At 34.0% G+C, this 27,856-nt stretch overlaps 5 protein-coding genes, 1 long non-coding RNA gene, 15 other non-coding genes and 1 pseudogene across 24 annotated transcripts; 11 read left to right on the plus strand and 11 right to left on the minus strand.

Annotated features, from left to right (window-relative positions):
* Positions 1 to 405: 405 nt before the first annotated feature.
* On the minus strand, positions 406 to 1,845 carry srg-41 (Serpentine receptor class gamma; the record flags this gene model as incomplete). The annotated part of the gene is made up of 5 exons (NM_073436.1): positions 406 to 489; positions 545 to 856; positions 1,017 to 1,154; positions 1,204 to 1,331; positions 1,602 to 1,845. 5 exons carry the CDS (start codon positions 1,843 to 1,845, stop codon positions 406 to 408), a joined length of 906 nt encoding a protein of 301 aa, NP_505837.1.
* A 1,314-nt stretch (positions 1,846 to 3,159) lies between these two features.
* srg-40 (Serpentine receptor class gamma) lies at positions 3,160 to 4,529 on the minus strand (the record flags this gene model as incomplete). The annotated part of the gene is made up of 5 exons (NM_073437.4): positions 3,160 to 3,249; positions 3,303 to 3,614; positions 3,693 to 3,830; positions 3,884 to 4,011; positions 4,283 to 4,529. 5 exons carry the CDS (start codon positions 4,527 to 4,529, stop codon positions 3,160 to 3,162), a joined length of 915 nt encoding a protein of 304 aa, NP_505838.2.
* A 1,277-nt stretch (positions 4,530 to 5,806) lies between these two features.
* Positions 5,807 to 7,594, minus strand: T19C4.10 (annotated as a pseudogene). The gene is made up of 5 exons: positions 7,287 to 7,594; positions 6,979 to 7,100; positions 6,183 to 6,309; positions 6,053 to 6,131; positions 5,807 to 5,999 (listed from the first exon to the last, which is right to left on the minus strand). Coding segments are annotated over exons 1-5 (829 nt in total).
* On the plus strand, positions 6,138 to 6,311 carry T19C4.23. Its single transcript, NR_069434.1, has one exon. It is a non-coding gene; the product is annotated as an Unclassified non-coding RNA T19C4.23 (non-coding RNA).
* Positions 7,595 to 7,871: 277 nt separating the features above from the next.
* Positions 7,872 to 8,011, plus strand: T19C4.20. The gene has a single exon (NR_069435.1). It is a non-coding gene; the product is annotated as an Unclassified non-coding RNA T19C4.20 (non-coding RNA).
* A 553-nt stretch (positions 8,012 to 8,564) lies between these two features.
* On the minus strand, positions 8,565 to 8,783 carry T19C4.18. The gene has a single exon (NR_069436.1). It is a non-coding gene; the product is annotated as an Unclassified non-coding RNA T19C4.18 (non-coding RNA).
* Positions 8,784 to 8,957: 174 nt separating this feature from the next.
* Positions 8,958 to 9,106, plus strand: T19C4.15. The gene has a single exon (NR_069437.1). It is a non-coding gene; the product is annotated as an Unclassified non-coding RNA T19C4.15 (non-coding RNA).
* A 124-nt stretch (positions 9,107 to 9,230) lies between these two features.
* T19C4.22 lies at positions 9,231 to 9,513 on the minus strand. Its single transcript, NR_069438.1, has one exon. It is a non-coding gene; the product is annotated as an Unclassified non-coding RNA T19C4.22 (non-coding RNA).
* Positions 9,256 to 9,463, plus strand: T19C4.21. The gene has a single exon (NR_069439.1). It is a non-coding gene; the product is annotated as an Unclassified non-coding RNA T19C4.21 (non-coding RNA).
* A 2,653-nt stretch (positions 9,514 to 12,166) lies between the features above and the next one.
* Positions 12,167 to 14,637, plus strand: T19C4.5 (GLOBIN domain-containing protein). 2 transcript variants are annotated; one of them, NM_001129544.2, is made up of 6 exons: positions 12,169 to 12,445; positions 12,977 to 13,107; positions 13,310 to 13,404; positions 13,618 to 13,717; positions 13,769 to 13,973; positions 14,023 to 14,637. In NM_001129544.2, exons 1-6 carry the CDS (start codon positions 12,175 to 12,177, stop codon positions 14,301 to 14,303), a joined length of 1,083 nt encoding a protein of 360 aa, NP_001123016.1. In that variant the 5' UTR covers positions 12,169 to 12,174; the 3' UTR covers positions 14,304 to 14,637. The 2 variants fall into 2 exon arrangements, with proteins under 2 accessions (NP_001123017.1, NP_001123016.1); NM_001129545.5 differs by having other exon boundaries at positions 12,167 to 13,107; positions 14,023 to 14,629.
* On the minus strand, positions 13,862 to 13,882 carry 21ur-12218. Its single transcript, NR_069440.1, has one exon.
* On the minus strand, positions 14,387 to 17,631 carry gpa-1 (Guanine nucleotide-binding protein alpha-1 subunit; the record flags this gene model as incomplete). Of its 2 annotated transcripts, NM_073439.3 has the most annotated exons (8): positions 14,387 to 14,711; positions 14,884 to 15,043; positions 15,099 to 15,357; positions 15,892 to 15,978; positions 16,106 to 16,179; positions 16,223 to 16,364; positions 16,635 to 16,677; positions 17,396 to 17,631. In NM_073439.3, the coding sequence occupies 8 exons, from the start codon at positions 17,511 to 17,513 to the stop codon at positions 14,521 to 14,523; spliced, it is 1,074 nt and encodes a 357-aa protein (NP_505840.1). The 2 variants fall into 2 exon arrangements, with proteins under 2 accessions (NP_505840.1, NP_001123018.1); NM_001129546.4 differs by lacking the exon at positions 17,396 to 17,631 and having other exon boundaries at positions 14,521 to 14,711; positions 16,635 to 16,639.
* T19C4.19 lies at positions 14,734 to 14,829 on the plus strand. Its single transcript, NR_069441.1, has one exon. It is a non-coding gene; the product is annotated as an Unclassified non-coding RNA T19C4.19 (non-coding RNA).
* T19C4.t1 lies at positions 14,744 to 14,827 on the minus strand. Its single transcript has one exon. It is a non-coding gene; the product is annotated as a tRNA-Leu (tRNA).
* On the plus strand, positions 15,478 to 15,671 carry T19C4.17. Its single transcript, NR_069442.1, has one exon. It is a non-coding gene; the product is annotated as an Unclassified non-coding RNA T19C4.17 (non-coding RNA).
* Positions 15,483 to 15,660, minus strand: T19C4.12. The gene has a single exon (NR_024313.1). It is a non-coding gene; the product is annotated as a small nucleolar RNA T19C4.12 (small nucleolar RNA).
* T19C4.16 lies at positions 16,880 to 17,088 on the plus strand. Its single transcript, NR_069443.1, has one exon. It is a non-coding gene; the product is annotated as an Unclassified non-coding RNA T19C4.16 (non-coding RNA).
* T19C4.11 lies at positions 16,897 to 17,074 on the plus strand. Its single transcript, NR_069444.1, has one exon. It is a non-coding gene; the product is annotated as an Unclassified non-coding RNA T19C4.11 (non-coding RNA).
* A 1,640-nt stretch (positions 17,632 to 19,271) lies between the features above and the next one.
* On the plus strand, positions 19,272 to 21,673 carry linc-148. The gene is made up of 2 exons (NR_102070.1): positions 19,272 to 19,394; positions 21,423 to 21,673. It is a non-coding gene; the product is annotated as a long non-coding RNA linc-148 (long non-coding RNA).
* Positions 21,674 to 23,177: 1,504 nt separating this feature from the next.
* Positions 23,178 to 23,597, plus strand: cnc-10 (CaeNaCin (Caenorhabditis bacteriocin)). The gene is made up of 2 exons (NM_001029007.4): positions 23,178 to 23,259; positions 23,308 to 23,597. The coding sequence occupies exons 1-2, from the start codon at positions 23,193 to 23,195 to the stop codon at positions 23,508 to 23,510; spliced, it is 270 nt and encodes an 89-aa protein (NP_001024178.1). The 5' UTR covers positions 23,178 to 23,192; the 3' UTR covers positions 23,511 to 23,597.
* Positions 23,598 to 23,619: 22 nt separating this feature from the next.
* Positions 23,620 to 23,719, minus strand: VK10D6R.t1. Its single transcript has one exon. It is a non-coding gene; the product is annotated as a tRNA-Leu (tRNA).
* A 2,296-nt stretch (positions 23,720 to 26,015) lies between these two features.
* VK10D6R.2 lies at positions 26,016 to 26,157 on the minus strand. The gene has a single exon (NR_069445.1). It is a non-coding gene; the product is annotated as an Unclassified non-coding RNA VK10D6R.2 (non-coding RNA).
* Between the last annotated feature and the right edge of the window lie 1,699 nt (positions 26,158 to 27,856).

Raw genomic sequence — 27,856 nt, forward strand, 5'->3', positions numbered from 1 at the left:
AGTGTCGTTCACAACAATTATGAAAATAACTGTATCTCAGTTCAAAATTACTTCATCAGAAACAATTCGTCTCTAATTCTGAAAGTTGTCGCAAAACAAATTATAAAATCGATGAGCTTATCATCCGTTAAAGTATTCCTGTTGTTACATTTTAGGGAGATGAGTTCAAAATTTCTCAAAGCTAGTCAGCATGTTTTATTTTTGTTTGACCTCTGAAGAACGGGAAAAATTGTGTGATCTGATTTTGAAATCTCGAGAACATGTTGTTGTGTGTATTGGACATTCTGCTATCCGTGCGGTCTTAGGAAACTTCAAAAATATACTTAAAAGGAACTAGCTACGCTTGACGAACACAGTTGTAGCAACTGAACAGAAAAAATCGAGCCAAAAAAAATAAATATAAATTTAGTTGGTCACAGATCGGACAATCACGAATGTTCCTTGGCTTCCTTGCTGATATCCGAGAACTTGCTTTATTCTTCTTCTCATCTGAAAAAATGGATTGTTAAATTTATTTTGAACTTTTTTGGTTTTCACAACCTACCGTACTACTGAAAACCACAAGAAGCCATGGTTGTACAAGAGTGAGCCCATCACTAACAAATGGAAGAAATGAAGCAAGTGTTGCAGCTATTCTGTTAGCTGAGAAATAAACTCTTGCAACACTGAGAACACATCCAAGTAGTTGAACAGCACATGTTATTGCCATTATTGAAATAAAATTCTTCTCAACTTTTCCACGTTTTTGTGTTTTCAAATGACGCAATGAGACGAAACTTGTAACATTAACAAGTACTGAGGAGACACTTACAACTACCATAAATGGAATCAAATATATAAAAGTGTCAGGAATTGGCTGAAATAATTTCATTTATCGCAGAAACTCAACGATCAATTGTTTCAGTGAGAATGTTTTTTCAAAAGTTCCAGAAAATTGGCTGGGAATTATTTTTGCTTTTCAAATGTAAGTTTCCAATAGCCTAGGTTTCTTTTAAAACATCTAAAAAGTTAATTACCATTTCAGTTGCAAAGGAATAACTGTCAGATTCTGAATCGTAGGTAACTTTTGTTGAATATTTAAAACACCGATGTGTATCAGCAAATGGAAAGGCAAAAACCACAAACATAATGAACCAAGTGAATTTTCTCCAAATCTGAAATTTCTTCCATAAACAAAGATAAAATTATTGTTCAATATCCAACCGGTTCAAATGTTTTATAATTCCAAAGAACACTTAATCTATTGACAGAGATTAGAGCAGTTGTGCTATACTGTACATATGCCATGTGATAGCTCATTGCCGTAAAGAAATTCATTGGAAAGTTGTTATCTGAAAGCGGTTCATTTTCCCAAAAATTGAATGTTTTAGTTATAGAACTAACGTAGTAAATTTAAGCTAGTCTAGACCAAAAAAATATTTCAACGTAAGCTCTCAAAATAGTTGTTCTGTTGGTAGTACTCCCCTTATTGTTTTTATCCAGAACAGGACGTGTGATTTAATTTTATTTCTCAAGACAACTTGATTTGTGACATTTATTCAATTTTTCTTTGTATTGTTAACAAAATTGTGTATTTTTTTTACAAAAAAAAAAAAACTCACCAAAAAACATATATACAGGAACCATGAGACAGTCAAAGCATGTGATACTAGTCAAACGTAACATGAACAATCCCACAAAATATGTGAACAGATTCATAAATCCATCATATACAAAAAGATTGAAAAACGAGGAGTCAAATGTTTTTCGACATCTTAGAATTGTATAAATTGTTATTCCATACAATGCAACTGATGGGATTGAATAGCAAAAAGAAAATAGAAGCGATATCCATGATGTCCACATTTTGTATCGAATATCAATGTGAGAAAGGAGAAATACTCAAATCAGTGAACTAATGGCCACACCCCTTTGAGCTTTTTTTGTAAATACAAATTTTCTGAGAGAATTTTCTCTTCAAGACGTTAGTTATAATCACAACCAGACACTTGGAATTTCAGTAATTTGGAAGAATATGAACGGAGCGAATCTTAACTACTGGGTTCCGTTCGGTGATTCGAGACAAATAGTTGGTTAGAACTGATAATAACAGGAACAAATCATATCACGCTTGAGAAAAGTTCTTGTAGACGACTGAAACTCTTTTTGTCGACCAAACTGAAATGAAAAACAAGTAAATCATGGATGACGGCATGTGCAAATTGTATTTTGGAGTTTTCTAATACCGGACGAAAATAATGAGAATATTTTCAAAGAGAATCTATTTACAAATGTTAAGAATTTTTTGCTACGAGGTTCATAGGAGGCAAATTTATGCAAAATGAGTTCAGCATTTGTTATTAAAATTGTTAATGGAAAACTTGTGTAGATATCTATTTCAAAAAGTTTCAGCCTAAACAAATAAGGATAAACAAATCTTCAAAAATTCAAAAACAAGTACAGTATTGGCCGGCGCTGTAGGCTGACAAAATTGAGGGAACGCAAGATATGGAGTTTAAGAATTTCTTTAAACTTTCGAAAATTATTTTCTATTTTCAACAATTTTTCAGTAAATTAAAACTGTCTGAAGTCCGCTATAAAATGCAGTGTTTTTTGGGACTTGTTTAATATTGTTTCTGTACAAACTGAAAACTGTTTGATTAAAATCTGCCACTGCTTAAAAAATCGATGTTCCTGTAGACTGTCGCACCTTGAGGTTATTGTATTGTGCTACAGTTGCAAGTTTTTTTGTGTTCCAATCGAGTTTAGTTCGTGTTTCGCATATTGCGGTCAGCAAAAACCGCTCTGCGCGTTGCGGTGAGGACACGACAATAAGTGCAGTTTTTGTACGAACCATCAAGTGGGACCATGATCGCGCTCCTTTTTTCACAGTATAATTTTAAGAAGAAGACTGGCAACAGAAAAAAAAATCTTCAAAAACCCAAAGTATACGTTCGTTGGCGAAGTAATTTCAATATAAATCAAAGATACATAACACGATAATTGTACAATACAAGATCACAGAGATTAAAAGCAAAAACGTGATCAGTCCAACAACAAATGACACAGAATGAGAGAGTGAATTCAAGAGCCTCAAAAACATTATATTTGAATGGAAAATCATAGGACTCCGAAGGTCCTCCGGGATGCATAACCAGCTCGTTAACGAATGGACATGACTCAGCGGGCTGCTGATCGGATTGGTACAACAGATGTTACAAGAGGCGTTTTTTGGTTTCGACGCACGGTTTCAGTGATCTTTTTTCTCATCTGAAATGAAATACGTCATAGACATCAAAAATAGATTTTCCGGAATCACTTACGACATTACTGAAGGTGACGAGTAACCATGGTTGGACTAGACTTAGCCCGTCACTGATAAACGGAATGAAATTTGCGAGCGTCACTGCCATTGAAGTGTTCATGTTGTAGTATCGGATCACACTCAAAGCAGTTCCACATGCTTGGACCAGACATGTAATAAAAGCAATTCGAATGAAATTGTATTCAACTTCTTGTCGAACTTGAACGTTCATTTGGTTGACTATTGCTATGCTAGTGACATTCACGAAGACGGACACGCAAGTAGTTGTAATCATGAATGGAATCAAGTAATCGAAGACTTTATCAATTGGCTGAAATATTTAGTAAAGTTAGATTCAACTCATCACAGAACATAAAACGTTATTTTAATAAAAAAAAAACAAACAAACCATAGCTGTAGTAAATGCATAACTGTCCGTTTCATCCACATATTCGACTCTCATTGGGTAATCCCAAACTACACGTGAGCTCATAAATGGTAGAATATAAGCTAAAACTATCAAAATCCAAGATAATTTTTTCCAAATCTGCAAAATTATCTCTCATAAAATAGTCTTATGATTTGATTTTAAATTCTCACAGGCTCAAAAAAAAGGTAGTTACAGATAATAGAAAATCGGTTTAAAGCTATCAAAGCAGTAATAGCATATTGTACGTAAGCCATGTGAAAGTTCATTGTCATGATAAACTCAAGGATATAAAAGTTATCTGAAATCAATTGGTATTTTTGAAAGACTATTGTCAGTTTTTCAAAGATTTTCAAGTGACCAGCGGGACACTTTATTTCATCGTTTCAAGGCTTCATAGTGCAAAATTTGGAGTTCCCAGTTTTTTTAAGACAATATTGGAGCTCAATATTAAATTTGGCTAAAATATTTCGGGGTGTAAAAACTAATTTATATGGTGCACGAAATGATTTCACTATGAACAGTTTTGTGTCAAATGAATTTGAAACTTTCAAAATGCGGAGTAAACTTGCCTATGTTCCGATATATTGGAGCCAATATGCATTCGTGACACGTGAGGGTGGGAAATCTCGCTTTGATGTAGTTTATGAAAAAAGTGAGAAGGTTCATGAATCCATCAAGCATGTAAAGTTGGAAAAACGAGGAATCAAACTCTTTCCAGTGTCGAACAATTATATAGAACGTCATAATGTACAGAATTAAAGAAGGGATTCCATAAGAGAGGTAGACGATGAAGATTATCCAAGGCCAGAGAATCATTTTGATTGATCTAAAATAAAAACAAACATCCGAACTTGTTGGAATAAAAAAAATATCTTGAAGGTTTACTTTATTAACACGTTTGTTCTCAAACCATCAATTAATCTCAAAGATTTCTAGAAAGTAAAACTCTGAAAATATTCCATTTTTTACACAGTCTTTGAACTATTACAAAAATGCTAGCATTTAGTAATGTATTAAAGTTAGGATTAGAAAAAATAAAGAGAGAAAAGCCGCATGAAAGAAGAATTGTCAGGAAAAATTCTAATTAGTATACCGAACTAGTACATTCGGTGTGCTTTCTTAATTAAATATCTCTTGATTGGTTTATTGTAACTGAAATGAAATGAATAAACACATCAGGAAGACTCTTAGCAGAGGTGATAATGAATTTGAATTTCTCAAAAACAAATGAAAAAAGATTTCATTAGTCAATGACTAGAGAACATATTTCAATGGAAAAACGTGATTCACTAATCGACAAGAAATTAAATATAAATTTTAAAATTCAGATTTTGCAAGCAAATAATCGTAGTCACATATTTCAATTCACAAGGGATCCCGCGTCGATGGGAGCAATTGAGATCAACTTTCAAAAATAGATTTTTTACATAGACAAATTAAAAATTAAAGAGTTCAATGGAATTTGGTATGGGGCCTATTTTGAAGGAACATAGACTACTGGAAGACTACCCCCCCCCCCCCCCTCTTCACACGGTAAAAATGACATTTTAAAAGTTTCTGATTTGAAAAATGTGTAGACTCTTTGGTACTTCGGACCCACTCAAGAAAAAAATAAATTTCAGTTCAACCCAAGTTTTTTACTAACAGATTTGATATTCAAATTGCTTAAAATGGGTTGGCTGACTTTAATATTCATGATACTATTCAAAATGCTTAATGTTTCTTTTGAGTACAAATATTAATGTGTGTGTGTTTATAGCAAAACCAAATTGTATATAAAGTTGTTCTGAATACTTTTTGAGACGGCTCGAATGTGTTTTTTTTCTGAAAAATGGTATCCTCGGGGGTTTACCGTTTTTGTATAGATACACGCTTAATTGTTAAATCGAAAACATTAAAAAAATTTTAAACTCGTATTTGAGTTTGTTCAAACACAAATTATATATTTGCAAATTGACTTTTCAATGAGAATTCTAATAGAATCAAACGATATCTGAAGGCATTTAAGTCAAATCTTTATGCCCATTTCTATATCAAATCTCAAAAATATGTGAGATCATCTGGTTACTCGCCAGTGCCCACCATGGCGAGTAACCCGCCACTTTTTCCTGGCTTAAATGACTAAAATATTAGAAGGCACTGGAGTAGATTTTATCAGATTAAGCAAATTATCTCTTATTGGTTTGTTCAACCATTAAATGAGCCAAGGATGGCAAAGTGTGAGGCAATCACCGACCAATGGTATCGTTGAAACAATTATAGAAAATAATGGGGACGTCGTCGATGCTGGCACTTATAAGTGCCAGCATTATCTGAATCAACTATTTTCGAAATCTTACAACAGGTCACATACAGTTAACATTGTCCCTAGAAGTTGCACGGCACAAGTGATTACAATCAATTTGAGGAAATGAGTCTCTGAAAATATCAAGTGTCGGAATGTTGTAATTTGAGATGGGTGAGACTTACCCACAAGTTTTTGTCGTTGCTGACTCACACGACGGACCAGAATCATACTGGCAAGATTTAGAAATAGAGAAAGAACAATTGATACGACCATGAAGGGCAGAAGTACTTTAGATATATACTTTTGTTCCTAAAATTTGGATGAAGAGAGAATCACGTTTCGGTTTGAATTATTTGTACTATTATTTTGAAACAGGCATAATGTTTTTAAATTTCAATTGTATGTTCATTATTTTACGTATTTTAACACTCAATAATATTAAAAATGCCATGAAAATGCCATAAAGTATTCTTCATACGAGGATCGTTTGGCCCAAGCCAATTTGAAGTCAGTGCAACATAGGCGGGTCTTGCAGATCCTTCGCACCTACCACAACATCATAACTGGAAACTTCCACTACCCAAATGTGTCATCGTCGGTGAAGAAAGCTGTAACTCCAAGATACCCCTACATGCTCAGATCTGTTGGCGAAACAAACAAAGGATTCCTCAGAGTCAACCTCGCCACCTGGAACCGCCTAGCAAAGCAAATCCCGGAAAAATTAAATCGCTCTATGTTTGCTTCCCGGTTAAATTCTTTCCCCCTTAATATTCTCATTCCCCCAACCTGATCTCTCAAACTAGTAATGGTTTATGGGATCATTTTATCATCCACCAATTCTTCCCTGTGATTAGTTGTATATGCTTTCCCCTTATATGTTTTGCCTTGAAGACGTGAATGAATGATATATATATGAATACTATGGCTACTAATTAATACTGTTTCCAACTTGCTGCTATTTTTCAATGAAAATCTTACAAGAGAGGAATGAAGCAAAAAAACGGGATTCAACTGTCTGATAAGTCCACCGAGCACCATATAACATTGTGCAGATTATATTTGGAACAGGGCCGACGATAATTAAAATCATTGCAATATAGCTTTATTTTTTTTTCAAATCTGATTTCTTCGTGGACTTCTTTTTATATTTCTATGTCTTTTTTTTGTTTAGTTTTCTTATGTTTTATGTATTTTTTATGTTTATAAGCATGGCTTACCGGCTCACAAAACGGAAAGTTTTGAATTACAGTAAGTCTGTTTGAATTAAGTTATCAGTGTAGAGCCACATTGCACATATGCCATATGGCACTGAAATGCATAGAAAAATGAAGAGTATATGTATTTATCTGAATCGTTCATAGTCATTGTGTAAGTAAAACAGGGATTTTGAACCCAAATTTCGAAAAATTGGAGCCAGTGGGCAAGTATTGCATGTATTGTTTGCAAAGCGGAGAACATAAAATGTATTGAGAAGTGTCATTAAGTTGTGAAAGAACAGACGACTTAAAGTGTTCCTCATTGATTTTTTGGCAATCTGAATTTGAATAAAGGTTTTTAGTCGAATCGACTTCAAAGCTAAATCAGCAATGGTATTTAGTTCACATTAAACCATATAAATTTTAGTCGGGTAGTTGAATAATTTTTATTTTTCAATGTAAAGCCAAAATCTGAAAAACTCTGATTCTGCAAAATATGTCATAGTCTTCAAAACTTATTCAAGAATAATATTTTCCTCATTGAATTCTCGGTTTATGTATGTTTCTCAGTGAACGAACTTTATTTTTTCTACAAAACTGAATGATCGATGACTAGATTCATGTCCAAGATTGAGAGCGAATTTAAACGACTTCTTGCGCACGGGGTCCGTCCGATAAATTGAATTGCCGCCTCCTCGTTTTACGCGAAGGAAACGAAAAAACGTCACTTTGCCACGTCAAAAATCACTGAAATTGTTTTTACTTTAAATTGTTTCCCAAAGTGCTAGATGATATCATTTAAACGGCTATGCATTGCCCATTCACAAATGTCTAAAGCTTTATAAAATAAAATAGAAAAACCTTAATAAATAACTGCGGTTTTTGGGAAACTCATAGCAGGGCCGAAAAGCATACAAAAATTTGGCCTTTTTCATTTAGCCAAGTAAGAAACATTTAAAAATTGAAAAGGTTTACGGGAAATGATGATTTATTTGAGCCCAGACAACTATTCCTAAAGCGGGGTCGCATTCTTTTTTCTTTTTTTCGCATTCAAAAAATGGGTGTTTGTGTGAAAAGTTGGAATGAATGATCACCTCGTTTGTTGCCGCTTTCAAGTTTCTGAACTAGTCTCTTTTTGCCGATTTGACTAAGGACCTTTTTTCCGGAACAAAGTACGCAACTAGTCTCGGTGGCTCCCCTAGGATTCAAGATCTACGGTAGCGTTTTCTTTCATGTTCACTCAAGACAATCTTGAGGATTTCTTGCAAATATCCTCCAAACTCACGAGTTTCTTTGCAAAACTTTTTTTGAGTTCATCTTGTAAGTGACACCATGCGGACACCAATCGTTTTTATTCTGTCAAGTCCCTCTAATCTTTGTGTTAGTATATACGGAAGTTCACATTTTTCTTCCTTCATGTCAAACTCATTCACAATTAGATTATACATTTTTATGATGTCTGTCCCTTTTCACTATTCACAAATGTAATTTGCACAAGTACGGCGTCCCAAAAATTCATTTTTTCAATTCAATTTTTGATTATGACATGACATATGAAACAGAATATAAAGACATGTTCGAAGAACAAGTTTGCGGAGGAAATTGAATAAGTTAAGGTAGGAAAAAATCCATTGAAACAGAGTTCAAAAGTCCCTATAAAAGCGGAGCGAACATTTGCATTTCAAAAACTAAATTGTTGAACAACTAACAAACAAATGGTAATTATACATCTGTAAGGAAACTCAAAATTCTGGGCCCTTTTCTTGTTTCATATGTAGAAATTGAAAAACGAAAAAAAAAAGTCTTTCTACCATGGGTGAGTTATTTTGATAATTCAATCACTTCTTGGTTACTTTAATCAATTTTCAGTACAAGTTTTTCAAAAGCTCATTTTCAATTTCCATAAAAACTTCCTTGTTTTTAGATACACATCTATACATTTTTCATTCTTTCAACTTGTGCTAACTTTAAAAACTAAAGACTAAATATAATATATCAATCCGTCTACCCCCATAATGTAAGTTCCCTTTCTTATTTTCCCTCACTAGTTGTTCTTCGTGAGTCAGTTTTGTCGTTTAAACAGCAACAATTGTGTGGTGGTGTCACCACCGTCGTGTTGCTCCTTTAAAGCTTCACGCCGCCGGCACAGAAGACCCGTGTGAATGAATCCCCCGGAGATTCTTAGAAGAAAGCAGAGGAGGCGCTTTGGTGTGCTCAATTGATATGTCTTGGAGGGCAACGCCTTGTTTTGCCAAGCTTTAAAAATATTCGAATTCTCGATTCGCTAGATTTCACTTTCTCATCTTTTTCATAATTTACTTTTCTTTTGTTTTCTTTTTATAAAATTTTGAAACGACTATAGCTTCTGAACTGACCACAGAGTTTTCAAAGAAAGGAACTCCCCTAGAAATTTCTTGGTCACAGGAATTTTTGGTTACCAAGAGTTCAGAAAATCGAACAACTTTTTCTGGCTTGTTTGAGATCTTTCTAAGTTTGAGAGCAATTTCAAGCACTGAACACCCCCATCACAACATTCTTCTGGCACCCATCAATTCTCATTGTTTTATCACTTTATCACCACCTAACTCTTCCTCATGTCACCTGTGAGATAACGAACACTCGTGACCCTGAGAGATTTGATACGTCTTGAATCAAATGTTTCGGGATCAAAGAAACAAATCAAGTTCAAACATTTATAGAACTCACATTTCTGGTATAAAAACTAATTATCGTAAAATAATCACTTACTATATATAAAGCGCTTATTCCGTGTCCATAGTTTGTAGTCTATGTAGACTTTGCAGTCTGTGAAGTTTTCGCTTCTGGAGGGATAGTAATTTTGTGGTTAGTGAAGAAGGATGTAGCCGGGGTACTGTAGTGGTACAGTAGTGGTACGGTAGGAGTACTGTAAGATAACGGTAGTTTCAAAAAATTCGTTTTCTGTCCCCAAAAGTCGGGGGCCGCGCCGGAGGTGCCGTCCACGGCTGGTTTTACAATAAAAAGAGAATAGGCGCTGAGCACCCAAGGAAACCACTTGGGCGTTGGCGACGTCCGCGCAGAGCCAATCGTTGTTTTTTCTCATCAGATCACGTTTCTCATTTCCTATTTGTGTGACACCTAGTCGACAAGAAGATTGTTTAAAAGATGCCAAGCACAAACCAAACAATTGTTTTTTTCAGGTTATTTTTATACATGGTTCAAAGATCATAGTGTTAACAATACATTGAATACTGGTTAGCTTCTTAAAGTATTTTCCACTTTCATGAATTTCAGAAAATTGTTTCGAAAAGATAATAATGAAGCCCTCACTTTCAGAATTGATCCAAAACTATTTTGAATGCAATATTGAAACACTTGCAAATGAAGCTAATAACAATGTTTTGCTCGCAAAGCTCAGTGGCTTAATTGCGAGTCTAAACTTCAAACTACAAGACCAAGTATTTCTCTTCTTTTTTCTAAAATAACCTTATGTTCTTATGTAACTTCCATTCTCCTCATCCACATGTCCATCATCTTGTCCGTTCAATCATGTCATTTTGCTCATAAACCACAAAAATATATATCATCTGCTATTTCTGTTCAAGATATCTCTTTTGTCTATCCCAAAGTTGTCTACTTTTTGGTGCTTCTTCCCCTTTTCATTTTTTCAATTTGTTTAAATTTTTTCTTAGTTCTGGCGTGAAGCAGAAGGAAGAACCATAAAACGTGATGTATGCCCTCTTGGTTTTTTTCTTAACTCTTATATTTTATTCTCACTGCTCACCCAGTTTGTCGAAGCAGGTATTCTTAATTTTTCCTACTTGCTTGTTTCGTCTGGTTTTCCATTTTCCACATGGCTGAACCTTTTTTGGGAAAATATGAAAATGGAATACGAAAGAACAATGAATGAAACATTGACCTTTGGAACATTAATTCGACGATGCAAGCGGGAAATAATTCATTTTGAAAAGGGAAGTAGAATGGATTTTTAATAGCAATTTCATGTTTCACAGGTTGAAATGTTTCTACTATTCAAAAAAAAAACAATGATTTAAAGCTCACATTGAACGATTGTATTATGTAAATACTAAATAATTTCCGTAAAACGTGAAGATGTATTTTCCTCAAAAACAAAATTAGGAGATTTCGGTACGCGCGTTTGGTATCAACACCCAAAGGTGATTCGCCTCTGTTTGAAGTTCAGAGAATTTTATTGTTGGACCCCAAACCACCTGTGCCCACATATCTTATGTTGACTGTATCTCCTAAATGGGCCAGTCACATATTAGCCAACAAAAAAACTTCTACAACCATATTAACAAGAATCTCTAGTGTCGTACTTCACCGATTACTGTGGACAAGTGGCAGTTTTTAGGGGTGCCAATATATCGCTCCAACTTTGAACAACATTTGCGGAATCATGCTAATATAATTTCCATCTTCAAAGTTACGATTGGATTGTTGGTGAAGCTGCTGTGAAAGAGGTAGGTCGGCCTGCTGTGAACTATTGCCACCTTTAGAGGTCGTACCATAATCGCAAATGGATAGATTTTTCCTTTAGAAAAATGGTTTCTAACGTGCGAGTGAGTTCACAAATCAAATGGTCTAAAACACAAGAAGTCAAAGTTCCGTTATTTCCAGTGAAATTCAACTCAAAACGTCTCTAATTACTTGAGACACTCACACTACACTTAAGCTACTCATGATATACCTTCTCTTGCCCATGTGAAAACATAGAACACACATTCCTTTCTCACCTGTTAACCTACTGAGACCTTCTTCTTCTTCTCACCCAAAACTCTCCGCCTCTCTCTCTCCCAAATATCTGTTTGAGTCCTGCCTTCTTCATCGGCCACATTCCTGGCTCATGCGGGCTCGCACATTCTTCTCTCTTCTTGTTTCATGACCTTGATGATCTTCGGATTCATCCACAATCTTATTCTTCTCTTTTTGTTGTTGTTTCACTTGAACTCAATTTGTTTTATTTTGACAGATTGTGATGGGAAATAGCGAGTCGAGCTCCGATTTGTCAAACAACAATGTCTCAAAGTCATCAAAAAGGACAGTTTCTCAAAGTCCAACCGCAACAAGAAGTGCAAGTGTTAGAAGACCTCCAAAAAGTATTCCTGTAGAAGGAGGTGGAATTCGACGATCAAGGACAACACGACATAAAGATCGAAGTAATTTACGAAGAGCCGTATGTCCAGTTACCGGATTGACTCTTCATCAAAAAGCGCTTTTGGCAAGAAAATGGAATAGAATGGACAGAGGTAGGAGCAGATTAGAAATATACAATTTGCACATTGGTTTTCAATTAAAAATTGTTTGTGGGTTACGGTAAGAAATGCAAAACTCTTGGGAAGTTTGTTTAGTCTTATTCTTTGGAAACATATTTGGAAGTTCTGAGAACTGTTACGTCCGCTCGAGCATTTTCAACTTTCTTATTTCAAATCTTAGTATTCTGAGAAGACTTTTGATTATTCCGGGAATTCCGTTCGTTTCCCATGAGATAAACTTCCTGAATCGGCGTTTTGTGACGTCAATTGTGGTAGTGGCACTCTATAAAAAAAAAGAGTGGACCCTTCTCCAAAACTGGCGCCCGGCTTTGGAAAAGAAAAAAGGATATGGTAATTGAATTCGTTTTTTTTCTTTTTTCGTGCTTCCGCCGCGAACTTCTGTGACTTGGAAACATTTGTCTCCTCTGAAATACTCTCAAGGGACACCACTTACTTGCGTCACCCTCTTAGAGTTCAAACGGGTACAAGTACAAAGCATAATAAATTTGGAATTTTTTCTTTCAGGTACCGTATACGAAATGGGAAGACGAATGTTCGAACACGTGTTCACCGAAAATCCACAGTATTTGGCTTTTATTGATTTGAAGAATGAGGTCAATTGGTGGAATCACATCAACTTCAAGATTCATGTTCAGGTAACGTCAAAATACAACTAAACTGTCCTCAACGGTTGACTCATAAACCGTTTATTTGAAATTTGAAGTTAAAATTTTTTTAAAAATTCATAGGCGGACAAGTTTTTCGGAATGATCCTTTTTTTTCAAATAAAAATACGCTAACGTTGATAATTATGAAATTCGACAATGACATATTTTGTTTCTAATGTTAAAATTTCAGCGTTTTGTGACAGTTCTTATTGAAACAATGCGACGACTCAAAGAACCTTCAACTTCAATTGATATTCTCCGAGATTTTGGTGCGATCTACGCGAAGTGGGTGATTTTTCTTCCTTTTCTCATTTTTCGTTTTTCTTTCTTACCAATTTCAATTCCATTTCCCACCGGAGCTCTCTTGTTGTCTACTATCCTCTTTCAATGGGCATAAATCTCGAATGATTTACGATTTCGAGACCGAAAACTTTCTGAAAACCAATTTCTTGGAAATTGTTTTCTTTTTTTGTTCATCTTTTCATTTTTCACTTTTAGATATCCAAAACGAGTGTCTGCACTTTATTTCGAACGACTCGCAAATAGTATGAATGAAGCAGCGGGGCAGTTACAGGAAAGTGATCATTTAGATGTTGAGGTATAGATTAATTTGTATATTCTATACATTATATAGTGAATGAAATTTTAGAAAACTCAAAGTCGGATGGAAGATGCTGTGACAGATTCATCAAGTACTGATAATACCTCAAATATGTGTAATTCATGTACATCCCTTTCATCTGGACAGAGATATCCAAAACCATTGACAACAAGAAATTCTGAAACACAAATGCAGACTCTGAAAGAGGAGTCATCATTTTGTTCTTCTTGTGTTAGTAGTCGACGTTGTTCACGTAAGATTCACTTTTCTCACTAAATTGTAATTTCAAAAAACGTTTGCAGACGAAGTTGATGGTGTTAAATCAGTGTGCCCAATAACTTCAGAAGCCTGGCTTGTACTGTCTGCTTATATTGCAAATCAAATCAAATTTGGCTATGAACTCGAAAAACTTCTCATCAATGAAATGAGCAAACTTGGAATTGATACATTGCCGTGTCAAATGGGAGATTCTGCTGAAACTGAATCAGATGGTCAAGAATCAAATAATCATTCTCATAATCATCATCATCGTTCGACGACGTCTTCCAGTCGATTTACAGAGCAACAATCCCAATTTGTTTAGTATTTGTTGGAAGAGTTCTTTTGAATTTGAAATCTCACCGAAATTCGTTCATATCAATTGTAAATAGCAAATACAGTTATTCAATCGTTAAATTTTGATTTCATTTATTTTATTTAAAATTCTATATATTACACCAATCAAGGATAATACCAACGGTACCCGATAATTATGACTCAGGTTTACAAGTTTGTACCAAAGGTAACAATAATTTAAAATCTCAATACAATCCACATCCCTTCAGTTTGGTAGATAGTATCGTATCTAGAACCGCATCGAGTACGTACTGCACCTGTTGTGTGTCTGTAGCACAAGTGTGATGACAATAAATGTTCTTCTCTTTGTTCTCTGCCATACTTCTATACTTTTTTTCAACGAACGCTACAGCTGCATTGAGATCTTGGCTCGGTCCTGCAAAAAAAAAGAGAATGCACAAAAAGAAATGCCGTCCGCAGGATTCGAACCTGCGCCCTCCGGAGAGGACTGCGACCTGAACGCAGCGCCTTAGACCACTCGGCCAGAACGGCGGACAGGTGTACGGGGTTCAAGTGCCTCCACATTCGCCTTCAAAAATTGCACTTACCACTAAATGACTCAAATGCAATACCAAGACTTCGTTTTTTGGTAACAATTTTTTCCTCGAATAAATCAATTTTGTTCAGGAATAATATAACTGAAGTGTTTACAAAATATTTATTGTTGATTACTTGCTTAAATAACTGTATTGATTCGTGCATTCGATTCTGAAAAACAGAAATTACTATTGAATTATTTGTTTTTGAAAATATCAAAACTTACAGTAGTATTGTCTTCTAATAAAACTTGATCATACTCTGACAACGAAGCAACATATATCATAGCTTTTGCATCATCAAAACAGTGAATCCATTTCTTCCTTTGCGATCGCTGTCCGCCCACATCAAATACTCGAAAAAATTTGCCCTTTATTGTGAAATTAACTTCTATAACACCCATTGTTGGAACCCGTGTATGCAGAATATCATTTTCAGTTGGTACGTAATTGGGAGTGTGAACCCTTGCAATTGCATCAAAGAAACTGAAAATTAAATCTTATTTACCTACTCGCAATTTTTAATGTAATTCAATTATAAAATCCACTACCCGCAAATGCATTAAAAAAACGTTTAAAAAAACATCAGATTGAAACCTTGTTCGATTATATCCGCTCAGAAGAGCAAGCCACTACGGCTCCAAAATTCATCGGCTCCGTGCGGTCATCAAGTTCCGAAGAACTGTTTCACGCTCGCGGCTCGCCCGTCTCCCACTCATCGCGGATGGCATCTCTACCAATTTGATGGGAATTACGAGATACATACTGCAGAAATGATTCTGTATAGTATGGTCTCGATGTACGCAGAGTGCTGGCGGGGCTAGTGTGTACACGACAGCCGACACCTCGCGGGTTCAGTCATTCAGCATCCTAAGTGTAGGCACAGACACGCCTCTTGATTGCAATTAGGAAATGGAATAACCTGTTTTGTTGAACTAATATTGAGCCTCTAACGCTCTATGTTTTTAAAATACTTAAAATATCGCAAAGTTCTGATATTTAAAAAAAAGTTTAACTTACTATTTTGCAGAATCATGAAGGTAAAAAAACTCTCGCTTATCGTATGCACACTGAACTCCTTTGTCCGCCCACAACTCAGTAAGTGCGCTGAATATAGTTTAGATTTATTAAAATTTTATTGTGAACTTCCATTGTTATGAAAGTTTTGTCAAATCGGAGAATTGCTATCAAAATATTTTTTGAATAAATTCACAAAATGACATAAGGTTCTTACTTGAACATTGCATCACTGAATGGTCCATACTCAGCTTTATCATTCAATGTTTCACGTATCAACTTCTCATGTGCCTATAAATAAGTACTATGTAACACAAAAATTAACATTTCTTACATTACAAACTCGGGTTGAAAAATCGAATTGAAGTTGTTTCATTCCATCTAACAATGCTCCCATTGCTTGCACAGTATTCGCACAGACAACATTTCGTTTATTTGATATTTCTTCTTGAGAGAATCCACTGTTATGGATGATTCTGTAAATCATTTTATTGGTACATTTCTTCATTTGATTGAAAGTAGAGTTCGGTTAACTTAGCTTTTGCTTTAAAGACCTTGGAAAATTCCAATATGATGAAATGCCACAAAAAAGAAATTTTGAAAAAAAATCTAATAATAATTGTAAATTTTTGAACTTCCTCTAAAATAAAAGCTGAAAGATTAATCCGTCATTTGCTCCATATTGCATTATTCCGAGCATTTTATAGCAAACACTCTTTTTCCGAACTCCATCTTTAAGAACTTACTTCATTTGTTTCAGCACGGTACTTTTTCCACTCTCTCCAGCTCCTGGAAATAGTTAATTTCAGATGTTTAAACGATAGAAAAGTCAAACATTCGAATGATGTTTGATTAGTAATCGCATTTCCATGGTGCATCAATGCTATCAATGCAATCGGCGGCAGGTGGTCAGGCAGACACACAAAACAGGGTGGCAGGCTAAACCCGCGAGGTGTCGGCTGTCGTGTACACACTAACCCCGTCAGCACTCTGCTTACATCGAGACCATACTATACAGAATCATTTCTGCAGTATGTATCTCGTAATTCCCATCAAATTGGTAGAGATGCCATCCGCGATGAGTGGGAGACGGGCGAGCCGCGAGCGTGAAACAGTTCTTCGGAACTTGATGACCGCACGGAGCCGATGAATTTTGGAGCCGTAGTGGCTTGCTCTTCTGAGCGGATATAATTGAACAAGATTTCAACCTGATGTTTTTTAAACGTTTCTTTAATGCATTTGCGGGTGTTAGTGAACTCAAGTGGGTAGATTTTAATTCCTTCTATTTTGGGTTTCGCTACAGCTGTGGTGCTTTCAACTTTTTGGTTGGGTAACTAGACCTTTCTAGAAACATGTTTTCGTGCCGATACCAGAATGAAATGAGGTTGTCACCACCTATTTGTAAGAAAAATGTTCGCCGCGTTTAATTTTCAATGAAAAATGAGCGCGATTTGAATGTACCAACAAGTATTGCAGAAAGCTGTTTTTGGTTCAGAATCTAACTTACCTAACAGCAATAATTTGATTATATTTTCATCGGTTTTTTTGGCCTTATCAAGTTCCGTGTTGATTATTTTATTCTGTTTGGCTTGAGCTACAAGTTCTCGACTTTCGCAGTTTCCCATCTGAAGTCTTCGAATAAATGACATTGAATAATATTGAAGAAATCAGACGAATTTTCACTGATCACAACAGGAAGCGAAGAATATTCAAGTTTTTGTGAGTGAGGAGAGAAAATGGAGAGCAGTGGTAACGATGACGACAAGAAATATATAATCGAGTATTACTAGACGGCAAACCACCTAATTAGCTTTTTCGTATACCTCTACAGATTTTTTTTCGCCGCATAAACAACTCGAGGCAGAGAAAGTGAATTCAGTGAATGAAAAAGTCGATTTCAAGGGTTTCGGAACAGACGGAAAAAAGGAAGAAAAATATTAAAGTGGGTTGCATTTAATGGCAGCTGGAAATAATTATAGAATACATTGAAAATGATGAAATGATGACAAGATGGAGAAAGAAAAAAGCACAACTGAAGATTTGTCGTTTTTTTTTCAAAAATTGTATGAAACCTGATATTAAGTATTTGAGAAAGTAAAACCTTCCTTTTTAACATATAAACAGCGGCAGGCTTCACAGAAATATACAGATTTTAAAATAAAAATGGATTTTAAAGGGATATACTGACTCATATTTTACTTAATACCAACCGTATTTCATTTATTAGTATTGTACCACAATGTTCAAATTTAACTTCTAATATTTCATCGTTTGTTTAATACAGATTCAAAAGCAATATTAAATTCTTGTTCACAATTATCTCACATTATATTTGTATTGCTAACTTCTCAAAGATTTAAAACTTATTTAATCAATTCACTTCCCAGAAAAATATAACAATATTTAAAAGTTGGTTATAAAATAGTGCTTATAACTTGATCTCAAAGAAACAAAGTACACAAGAATAAATTAAATAAAAGTACTGCCCGTTTTTCAACTTAGTCTGATATAAGTCTGGAAAAATACTTATTCAAGCTGATACGTCATAAAGAATGTAAGCGTTGAGTCCTTCTATACTCTCTCAACTGCAGGTGAAATTTAATTTCCCCAACTACTTTTCAATTCTCTCATGACATTAAAAATTTAGTTTTTAGAATTATATGAAGATGAGAAATTACTGGAAATTCAGGTAGTTTTTTTTCAAGAAATGTAGAGTTTTCTCAATGAAAACCAAAATTTGGCTTATATTTCAAATGTTCGGGAAACGAAATATTGTAAAGAAAAATGAAAGAAAAATTACTATTGACAAACAAAGTAAGATGATACTCAAGACAAGGTTTTTCGAAAATTATATAGTAAAAAAGTCAACGTAACCAGAGAACAAGGGGATATATTTGTGAGGGTTTAAAGGTACATAGAAAAAAAAATTCATAAAGTCTAGATATTTATTCTTTAGGCATAATTTGAAATTTAAATACGTTGTCAAACTTTTTCTACTTTCTGACAACCTTGAAACCTAGCAATTTCCTAGCAATTTCCTGGCGACGACCTGATAACTTATTTGGAAAGCTTTTATTATTTACCACGTTGTTGCAGAAAAATTCTTCACAAGTTCCAGGAAACGATGTGATACTTTTGCAAAGAAAAAGTAGTTAAATTCAATTTCCATTTTTTTCTTTGATTTAGAAATCGAGAAAAAACAACAAAGTCATGTTAAATTAATTGATTCCAATCATAAATGTTTAAATAAATAAATTTTTAAATATATCGCCTTCAGTGTAATTACTTCGAATCGCTACAAGTTATATTGTTTTTCTCAAGGGTATTGCATCACTTTAATTAAAAATATGAAAACATGGAGAAATGTGCACATTAATCCGCGAGTTTCTGCAAAGAAATACCAAAAGTCATGAACATGTTAATTTTAAAAAAGGTACATATTGCTGGCATTACAAACCTCTTTGCAAAAAATTAATAATAATTTATAAAAATTTATGAATTTAACAGTATTTTTGCATATTTTCTGTTCAGGTTAAACTAGGGAAAATATTGCATAGGTAGGTAACATGTTTTTCATTGATCGTCTTCTAATCAATAAAACTGCGCATTTATGTAATATAAGTTTTGTAATTTTCTGAAATAAAAGTTTGTAGATTTTTGGAGACATTAAAAAATTTTTTGAATGCCTCTCCAACCGGACGTTATTTTGTATTTTCATTTGAAGTCAACACTAGTTAGGGTTATCTCATTGGAAGACATGAACATGTTCGTAAATTACAATTTTTCAACGTGGCTTTTTTGTCTCGAATAAATAAATTGAATTTAAAAAAACTAGTTTAAAAACTAGAAAAATACACATGAGACACAGATCCTAGCCCAACAATTCATGTTGAAGTTACATTGAAAATGTAAAAAACAAGGTTCAAAAAAGTTCGTGGAATGTGCATAAGTTTATTGTCACTCTGGTAATACTTTCAAACAAGAAGGAGGTGTGAAAAATATGCACATATTAAAAATCAACACTAGTCAGGGTTATTGTTCTCGTCGAGAAGAAAGAAAAAAAAACTCATTGCAAAAAGCGAATTAGAGAATGCGAGCTCGATGTGAGGCTGTGTTGGAGAAACTAACTGCTACATGAGGGAATTTTTTACGTGATAACAATAACAAAAATATTAATCTTTAGATGAACTTTTGGTATGAAATATGCCATAATGCGAAAATCAAACAAAATATGAACCTTTTAATATTATTAACATAAAAAAAAGAAAAGAACAAGCATCTTTGACGGATAAGTGTGGTTGCCAGGTTACCAAGTATCAACGTTAACAATGGTTTTATATCTATTTTTTAGTTTGGAAAACAAAAATTGAAAAGTTTCAAGGTTCTCAATTAAACGTTATATATAATTGTACTTTAATCTAAAAAATATACATTCGAATTAGAAAATGTCTAATACAATTAATCCTTATTTCAAGAAGAAACGGTTTATAAGAATGACAGCAGGTGATAATTCTATCCATGCCTCATATTATTCTTTGAAGTGAAAATTAGTATTTATTAATTCACTTTCTTTTAAATGTCTTGTAATGATTGATTATTTGCCCGTAGATACTGTGTTCTTCAAGCAAATTATAAACTTGAAAAATATTAAAATTTTTAACTTTGTTTAAAATTTTGATGTATATTTTTCAGCAATTTACAGTTTTCCTTGATTAAATTATTTGAATTTGAAAACAGTTATTCATTTCGAACACTAATGTCACCCTTTGTAACATTTTATCAGTTTTCTCGTAATTTCAAAAGGTCAATTGAAAAAATAATACATGTAGTAAAAATGCGAACTCAAACTTTTTGGTGAAAAGAGAAAACTGAATAAATTCAGCAAAAAAACATCACCTGGAAGAAACTTTTATCTTGGTGTACAACATCTCTAAATTTGGGAAACCTTATAAAAACTGTCTGATTTGTAGTGTTATGTTGCACTAAAAATAACAAATGACCATAAATTGGGCATATATTGAAAGGAGACAATCTGTGTGTTCAATAAGTTCTGATTATAGCTTCCATCATGTGATCGTCAAAGTGTTTGTCTTTTAAATTTGTATTTATTTATATTCACGAACACTTTTTCAAATTTGATTCGCGACTAATTGATAATTGTTAAATCGAAAGATGATTTCATTATTCCTATTCCTGTCAATTGGCTGCACGTGTTGTTTTCTAGACACACTTAAAATCCCCAAATACTCAATTAAACGTTGACCGAGAAATGTGTGTAAACTGTGAAGGTCAAGTAGTCAAACCATTTTGAAAGAATTTCGAATGACGAAGACGATTAAAAATGTCTTTACTGAAAAGATTTTACTGAAACTGACATGTATTGCAATGTATGTGACTCAACATCAATAAATTTCCAATTTCCTTCCTAAATGTTAACCCCCATTTAACTTTTATAGACCAATAAAACCAATTATTGGTGTAAATATTTTTATCGAGGTAAAAGTCAAAAGTGTGATTTGAACAAAAAAGGTGAGAAAACACAAAAAAAAAAAAATAAAATAAAGGAAATGGGATAAGAGGTCGAATTACAGATGCCACATGAAAAGAAATAGTGGAAGAAAAACCAAAGATATATGAGATGAGAAATGAAGATTTTGAAACCGAAGCTATTTTCAAATAATCTTTTTTAATCAATGCATTATAAATGAAATATCAATATATTATGCCTGTAATTTTTTATCCTTTTAGATGTTTTTCTTACTGGAATAAAATATTATTAATTAGGCACAAAAACTTAATGATATTTAATAACTTATTGTAGACACGATTTTATCAGTATTAATGTTACTTTCATCAACTGTATATCATTAGACTCGTAGAAACAAATACATCTCACATTTTTTTTTCTGTTTGTAATTGGCTAGACAATAGACTATTATTGGAATCTTGAATAGAAAGAGCGTGCTAATTTGTGGTTAAATTTATGCGAAACGTTTTCACGGGGGTAAACAAAGAAATGCCTTGAAATTTATCCGAATGTATTTTTCATTGTTTTGGCTTTCTGAAAATCGTTATTTTTGTTTGATTTTGATATGTGGGTAGGCTGCCTTGCCTACCTACGGCCTATTTTTCGCTTTTTGGGGGTGAGCTCGTGTGTTTCAGGTTTGAAGAAAACAAATTTACGCATATATCGTTAATTAGTTCAGAAAGTCTCCTTACATGGATTTAGAATTAGATTACTTTCGATGTTGGATTTCTCTCGAATCAATTATTTACTAAATTATTCGGTAAAATATTTCAATTAAGTGATTCCAAAATAGCAGTTTTTAATTTTGTCTTTTGAATTAATTTTGCTTGCAGATTATATTTTTTGGCGATTTTGAAACACCAACAATATAAAATTTCCACTGAAATTTTCAAGGGTTGATGGATCGGCCTAATAAAATGTATATGTTTCTGCATTGTTCTAGAATCTGTCATTAATATACGGCAGAACATAGAGAGTCCTCCTCAACCTGAACAAGTCAGTATTTTTCCTCATCTTTTAATCCGTCAGTAACATCCAAATATTTTCCAAACTAATTTAATGTGTATTGTACTTCACTAAATTAACTTGCATTTCTTATCGGACACGTTCAGAAATTTAGTGTAGTTTATCAAATTAACTTGTTTCAGTCATTCACAAGGACCGTCAACACCTACAGTAATCCTCGCTCACCAAAGAACACAAGATCCTTTGCTGATAGTGTTTATTGTACCAAGTCGTAAATGGTCCTAGCTGATGACCCCTCATAAAATACTAGGACACAAATACTATTGACAGTATCTTGAACACATTTGTATTATCTCTAATTGTAAAAGAACAACGTTAAATATTCGAATACTCATCGAGTATTTCCTTTCTATTCCCTCGTATTTGTCATTGTAAATAATTTGAATAATTCCGTGATCATTCCTCAAACTCTGATTCCGTCTCAACCCTCTAAACTTCACAATAATCCATTTTCTTTAAAAGAACCTGTCATCATCATCATCTTTTCTATCCAACTAGTCCTTACTGAGGCGTGTCCATCTTGACCATTCTACCTCATTCACCTATTATCTGCCTTCTCTGTGATTCTTTCGTTTTCTCTCGTTCTCTTTTTCTTGTCTCTTACCGATTTTTCTATTTGACGAACTTCAACAATTTCTGCATCTTCTTGTACATAAATTCTTCTGTATTTTCCACGTTTTCTGAGATTTTTCTAGAATTTTTCCTCGATATTTATTGTTTTAACTATTCTTTTTCCAGGATCTACGCAAAAATGAACTTCTTAACATTATTGTTCATTGTTTTTGTTTTCGGAACAACGTCTGCTCAATTTTATGGAGGTGAACTAATATGTTGGCATACAAAATCTTATTTCTGAATGTTTCTAGGTATGCCTTATGGTGGCTATGGTGGTTACGGTGGATATGGTGGATACCCACCAATGTATGGAGGAGGATATGGATATCGTCCATACGGAAACGGAGGTTATGGATCATATGGTGGATATGGATATCGACCTAATCCAGTTGGAGGAATGCTTCGTGGAGCACTAATGGGAGCTGCAATGGGTGCAATGATGGGAAAGAAATAGATGGAATCGTATTGTTTTTATTTCCGAAAAAGTATCTCACGATTTGTACATAGAACCAAACAACGACGAATAAATGTTTCAGAATTTATATTGATTTTTGTAAAAAATTTGCTGTCCGCAGGATTTGAACCTGCGCCCTCCTGAGAGGACTGCGACCTGAACGCAGCGCCTTAAGGCTCTAATTAGACCACTCGGCCATGCAAAACAGCAACGAAAAATACCATTACACTGTTTCAGAATTTTTCAAATGTGATTCCAATGATGGGAATGATTTTTCAACTAGTTAAATTTTCTTTCAACATCGGTATTCACAGAGAGCCACATGCTTTTTCTGCCATAAACTAAATACCATTAATTTTTTTGCGCGCCGAGACCCATCTGAATAAATCCGTACGCCGTTAAGAAGGTATGCCAAATTTAGTGAAGTTACGATATAACAATAATCCAGTTTATGTAACAAATATTAATTAAAAGTATCAACTTCCTTGTGATGCATGTAGGACAGCGCACTACTCCGGAAGGAAAGTTTATTTTTTCTTCGAGAACCTTAAGACATCAAATTAAAGCGGAACTTGTTTTTCTTTTCAAGAATAGTGGTTTTTTACATTTGTACAGAAAAAACCACAAGTCAAATTAAGAAGCAAAAAAGGACGGATAGCACAACAAGTTGGCGAACACTCATTTTTGCTCTTGTTTTTAAGGAACATAGCTTAAAATGAAATTATCACATTTTTTTCTTCCACTTCGAGGCTTGCTACAGGACATTTTCAGTTTTTAAGTTTGTTTATTATACTTTTATAACGGTTCTTCGCTAGGTTGTTCAGCTGTTCGGAAGTCGTTTTTTAAATGTGAAAAATCGTTGTTCCCCTCTGAATTCTTTTGATAAAAAGATTTTCCATTTAAAGTGAAAGCTAACAAAGAATATTAAAAAGTAATGTTCTTGTGATTCAAGAGAAGTTAGGTCTGAATAAAATTTCGAGTTTTCTCTGCAACTTCTTGTTAACGGCATATGCCGACTTTCAAATAACTTGGTCCAGTTGTATTGTCATAAGTAACCCACGTGATAAAATTCACAGAATGCGTTGTTAGTAGAATTCTCGAAGATGTTATATATTCTTTCCAGAATTACTCAAAATTCTTTTGTGTTCAGAAGCCTCGTGTAATTCAAATCTCCGAACCTGTTGACTTTTTCAAGCTCTCTCATCTTTTCTCCGGTTTTTTGCTCGTCTTCCTTTTTGCCACCGACGTCCGTTCCGTGTCTCGTTTCGTTTCGACATTATGTTTTTGTGTGAGACTACTCACATGTGAGAAAACATTAGAAATGAGAAAAGTAAACTTAGAAGAAGGTGTTCCTTATATCTCAGAACCATTGGAACTCCCATTATGCAACAACTTTTTCTTGTTGAAGAGCCCTTCTTGTGTTCAAATAATCCACTTGTTATGTTCTACTTTTCATTCATTTTCTTCCAATGCTCTTATATTTCTTCTACTTTGCAATTATAACACTTCCAAAAAAGTGGAGAGAAAAGGTTTATTTAAGTGCCGTTTGGAATTAACTTTTCATAATTGATCTCGTGCTCTCTTAGAGACGTCACACTCATTTTCTAGTGGATAGGCGTCCTTATTTTTAAATTTACTTTGAAGTTTAGTCCAACTAACGACTCTTCTTCCGCTTTTAGAAACTTGAATTATTAGCACATCTCGGATGAACGAGTTTGTTCATAATTTTACTTGTGATTATATTGAAGGTATAGGGGCGTCATATGGGAATTATTTTCAAGTTTTTCGGTACGAAATTTTAAAGATTTCTGCAAAGTATTTTATTAAAGACGCTTCTCATTTTAGAGGAAATTTAAGCATGGATAATCATACTTGAAAAATCACGGTTTTAAAAGTTGAAGTTGAAAAGCTGTAATAGAAATAATGACGAAAATTCTTATATTTGGAATTTCTTATTTATTTCAAATTCATGATCACATACTTGCTCAGAATCAAACATTTGAAAAAAAGATCTTTGGTATCAAGTGGAAAACTTTTTTTCCAGAGTTTTGACTCAAAATTTGAGAGATTGAATACTCAAGTGAAATTGAGATTTTCCAGTTAGATTTTTTACCCGAAAAGTGTTATTTTCATTCAAGTTTTACCTAAAGTTGAATTTCAAGAACCCCTTTTTGATTCACAAAAATGGTCTAATTTTTAGTATTGATGATTTTCATTTAACATTGACAACTGCAAACTGAAATATTTTGAGAAAATCTAGTTTATTAAAACAAAAGTTGTTTTGAATTTTTAATAAGATATTGGGAAGATTTGGTTCTATAGCCGGTAGGCAAGTAAGTAGGTCAACTGGAATTCGGGAGTTCCGAAACCTCCGAACTCTGAGCATTTTCCCATTTCCTGTACATTAATGGTTCCTATTGCTCACCTAACTCCGATTATGTGCTCTCTTTCTATGTTGTCATGAGATGGCATTCTTCCCGTCGTCATTTGACATTGGACTCTTTTTCCTTCCGAATATCATACCAATTTTCTACCTCTCCATCATCTTCTTCATATTCGTTTTCTTTCCAATTCCTCTTCGGAATACCTTTCTTCTTACTACTGCATCGACATCCAATAAAACCAGCTGCAGAAGAAGAAAAAAAGAATACTGAAGGTTCTAGGTGTATGTATGAGTGTGCTCTTCTCGAATATTATGTGGGTATATACATATGTATGCACATATCAATATAAAAACGGATAAAATTCTTCTTATTCTCCCACTTCTTTTTTTCGTTGTTGTTCTCTTCGCACCTTTTTTACGCCCCATCTCATGCTCACTTCAAATATCAAAAAGTTCTGTGATTCCGAATCCTTCATTTCCGATATGTTTCTCCTTGCTTCATCGCTTCTGAACTTTCGACGTACTTCTTTTTGCGCGATTCGGAAGTTGGGGGAAGTGACCCCAAAATTATGTTTCATTGCTGCTATTTTGAGCTTTTGCAACAATATTTTTCTAACTCAAGTCAATTCCCCCGTTATAACTTTCATCCTGAAACAGTAGTATTCTAAATTTTACAGAGTCTTCCACTTGACTATTTTCAAGTTTTAATACCTTCTAAAAATGATTGTAGAGTGCATAGACCCATTACTTTTCAACTCAACTTATTCATGCAAAAAAGGAAAAGCCAGCGGGTTCGTGGCTGTGCATCAGAAGCAATTACGATCAGATGAGCAGCTCTCCGCTGAGCAAATCACTCGGTGTTGCGCTTTTCCGCTCCGAGATGGGCCAAGGTCTTTTCGATAGAGAGATAGAGATTTATACAAACTGGAAAAATAAAAGTAAACGTCTATTCTTACTTGACCTTCTGATATCTGGAAATTTTCCTCTTCAGATTACTGCCGCACGTTAAAAGGTTCTAAAAACTGGTGTCTAATGCACTTGTCTATCTTCTGTGCAGCAGTTAGTTTAAACGTATTGAAGCTCAACAAATATAATTGCAGTTTTTCAACACTGTTTGAAAGTTGTGGTAAAATTTATTCAGACTTCAGATTCAGATAAACAATAATTTCGGGTCTAGCAAAAACATTTTATCAAATAAAATAAAGTTTTGTTGTCTATTCACTATTTTTTCCAACATTCTACTACGAATTTTACTGTTAGTACATCTAAACACAGCGTGGGTCAATAGTAAAATCATGGGAAATTTTATTGAAAAGTCGATATTTCTTACACTTTATCAATTTTTTAAAGCTAAAATTCATCATGTTTATTTCCTTGAATCAATAATATTTCGTTTTAGAATACATAGTCGAATGGCATTTCTCACTTGATTACCCCTTCTCACGCACTTCTCACCACCTTTTTCATTTTTATTCTGCTCTTTTTCAACAGATTCTTGATCGCTCCTTACCTAGTCAGACCTCCACGTCATGGTGCTTCCGTTTTTCAAAGTTTTGAAACGTTTCACTTTTTTTAAAAATAAAATATATTTTGATTTTTTAAATGGAAAATGCGAAAGAAACGGTGTTAAGAATAATTATCCATTGGAGGGATTTGATGCGTACAGTTTTCTACTTCGCGTAGTTTTCATTTGGAAAATTTGCCAGAAGTAGAAAGTGTTTTAACCACTGTTTCAAGTGTTACGGGAACTGTCCCTAATTCAATTTTTTCCAAATCAATTTTGTTTCTTTTCCTTTTTTTTCATAAAATTTATTAAAAAAAGTTTACCATGTTGTAGAATTGAACTCATTAAATAGTTGATCAGTTTTATCCAATCTGCAGTTCCAAGCTGTAGAGTTGAAAAATAGTCTATCAAAATTGAAAAAAAAACTTTGTTATCCAATAGCATAGCTAAATTGACTGG

This window comes from Caenorhabditis elegans, chromosome V (genome assembly GCF_000002985.6).
Source record: "Caenorhabditis elegans chromosome V".
Lineage (NCBI taxonomy): Eukaryota > Metazoa > Nematoda > Chromadorea > Rhabditida > Rhabditidae > Caenorhabditis > Caenorhabditis elegans.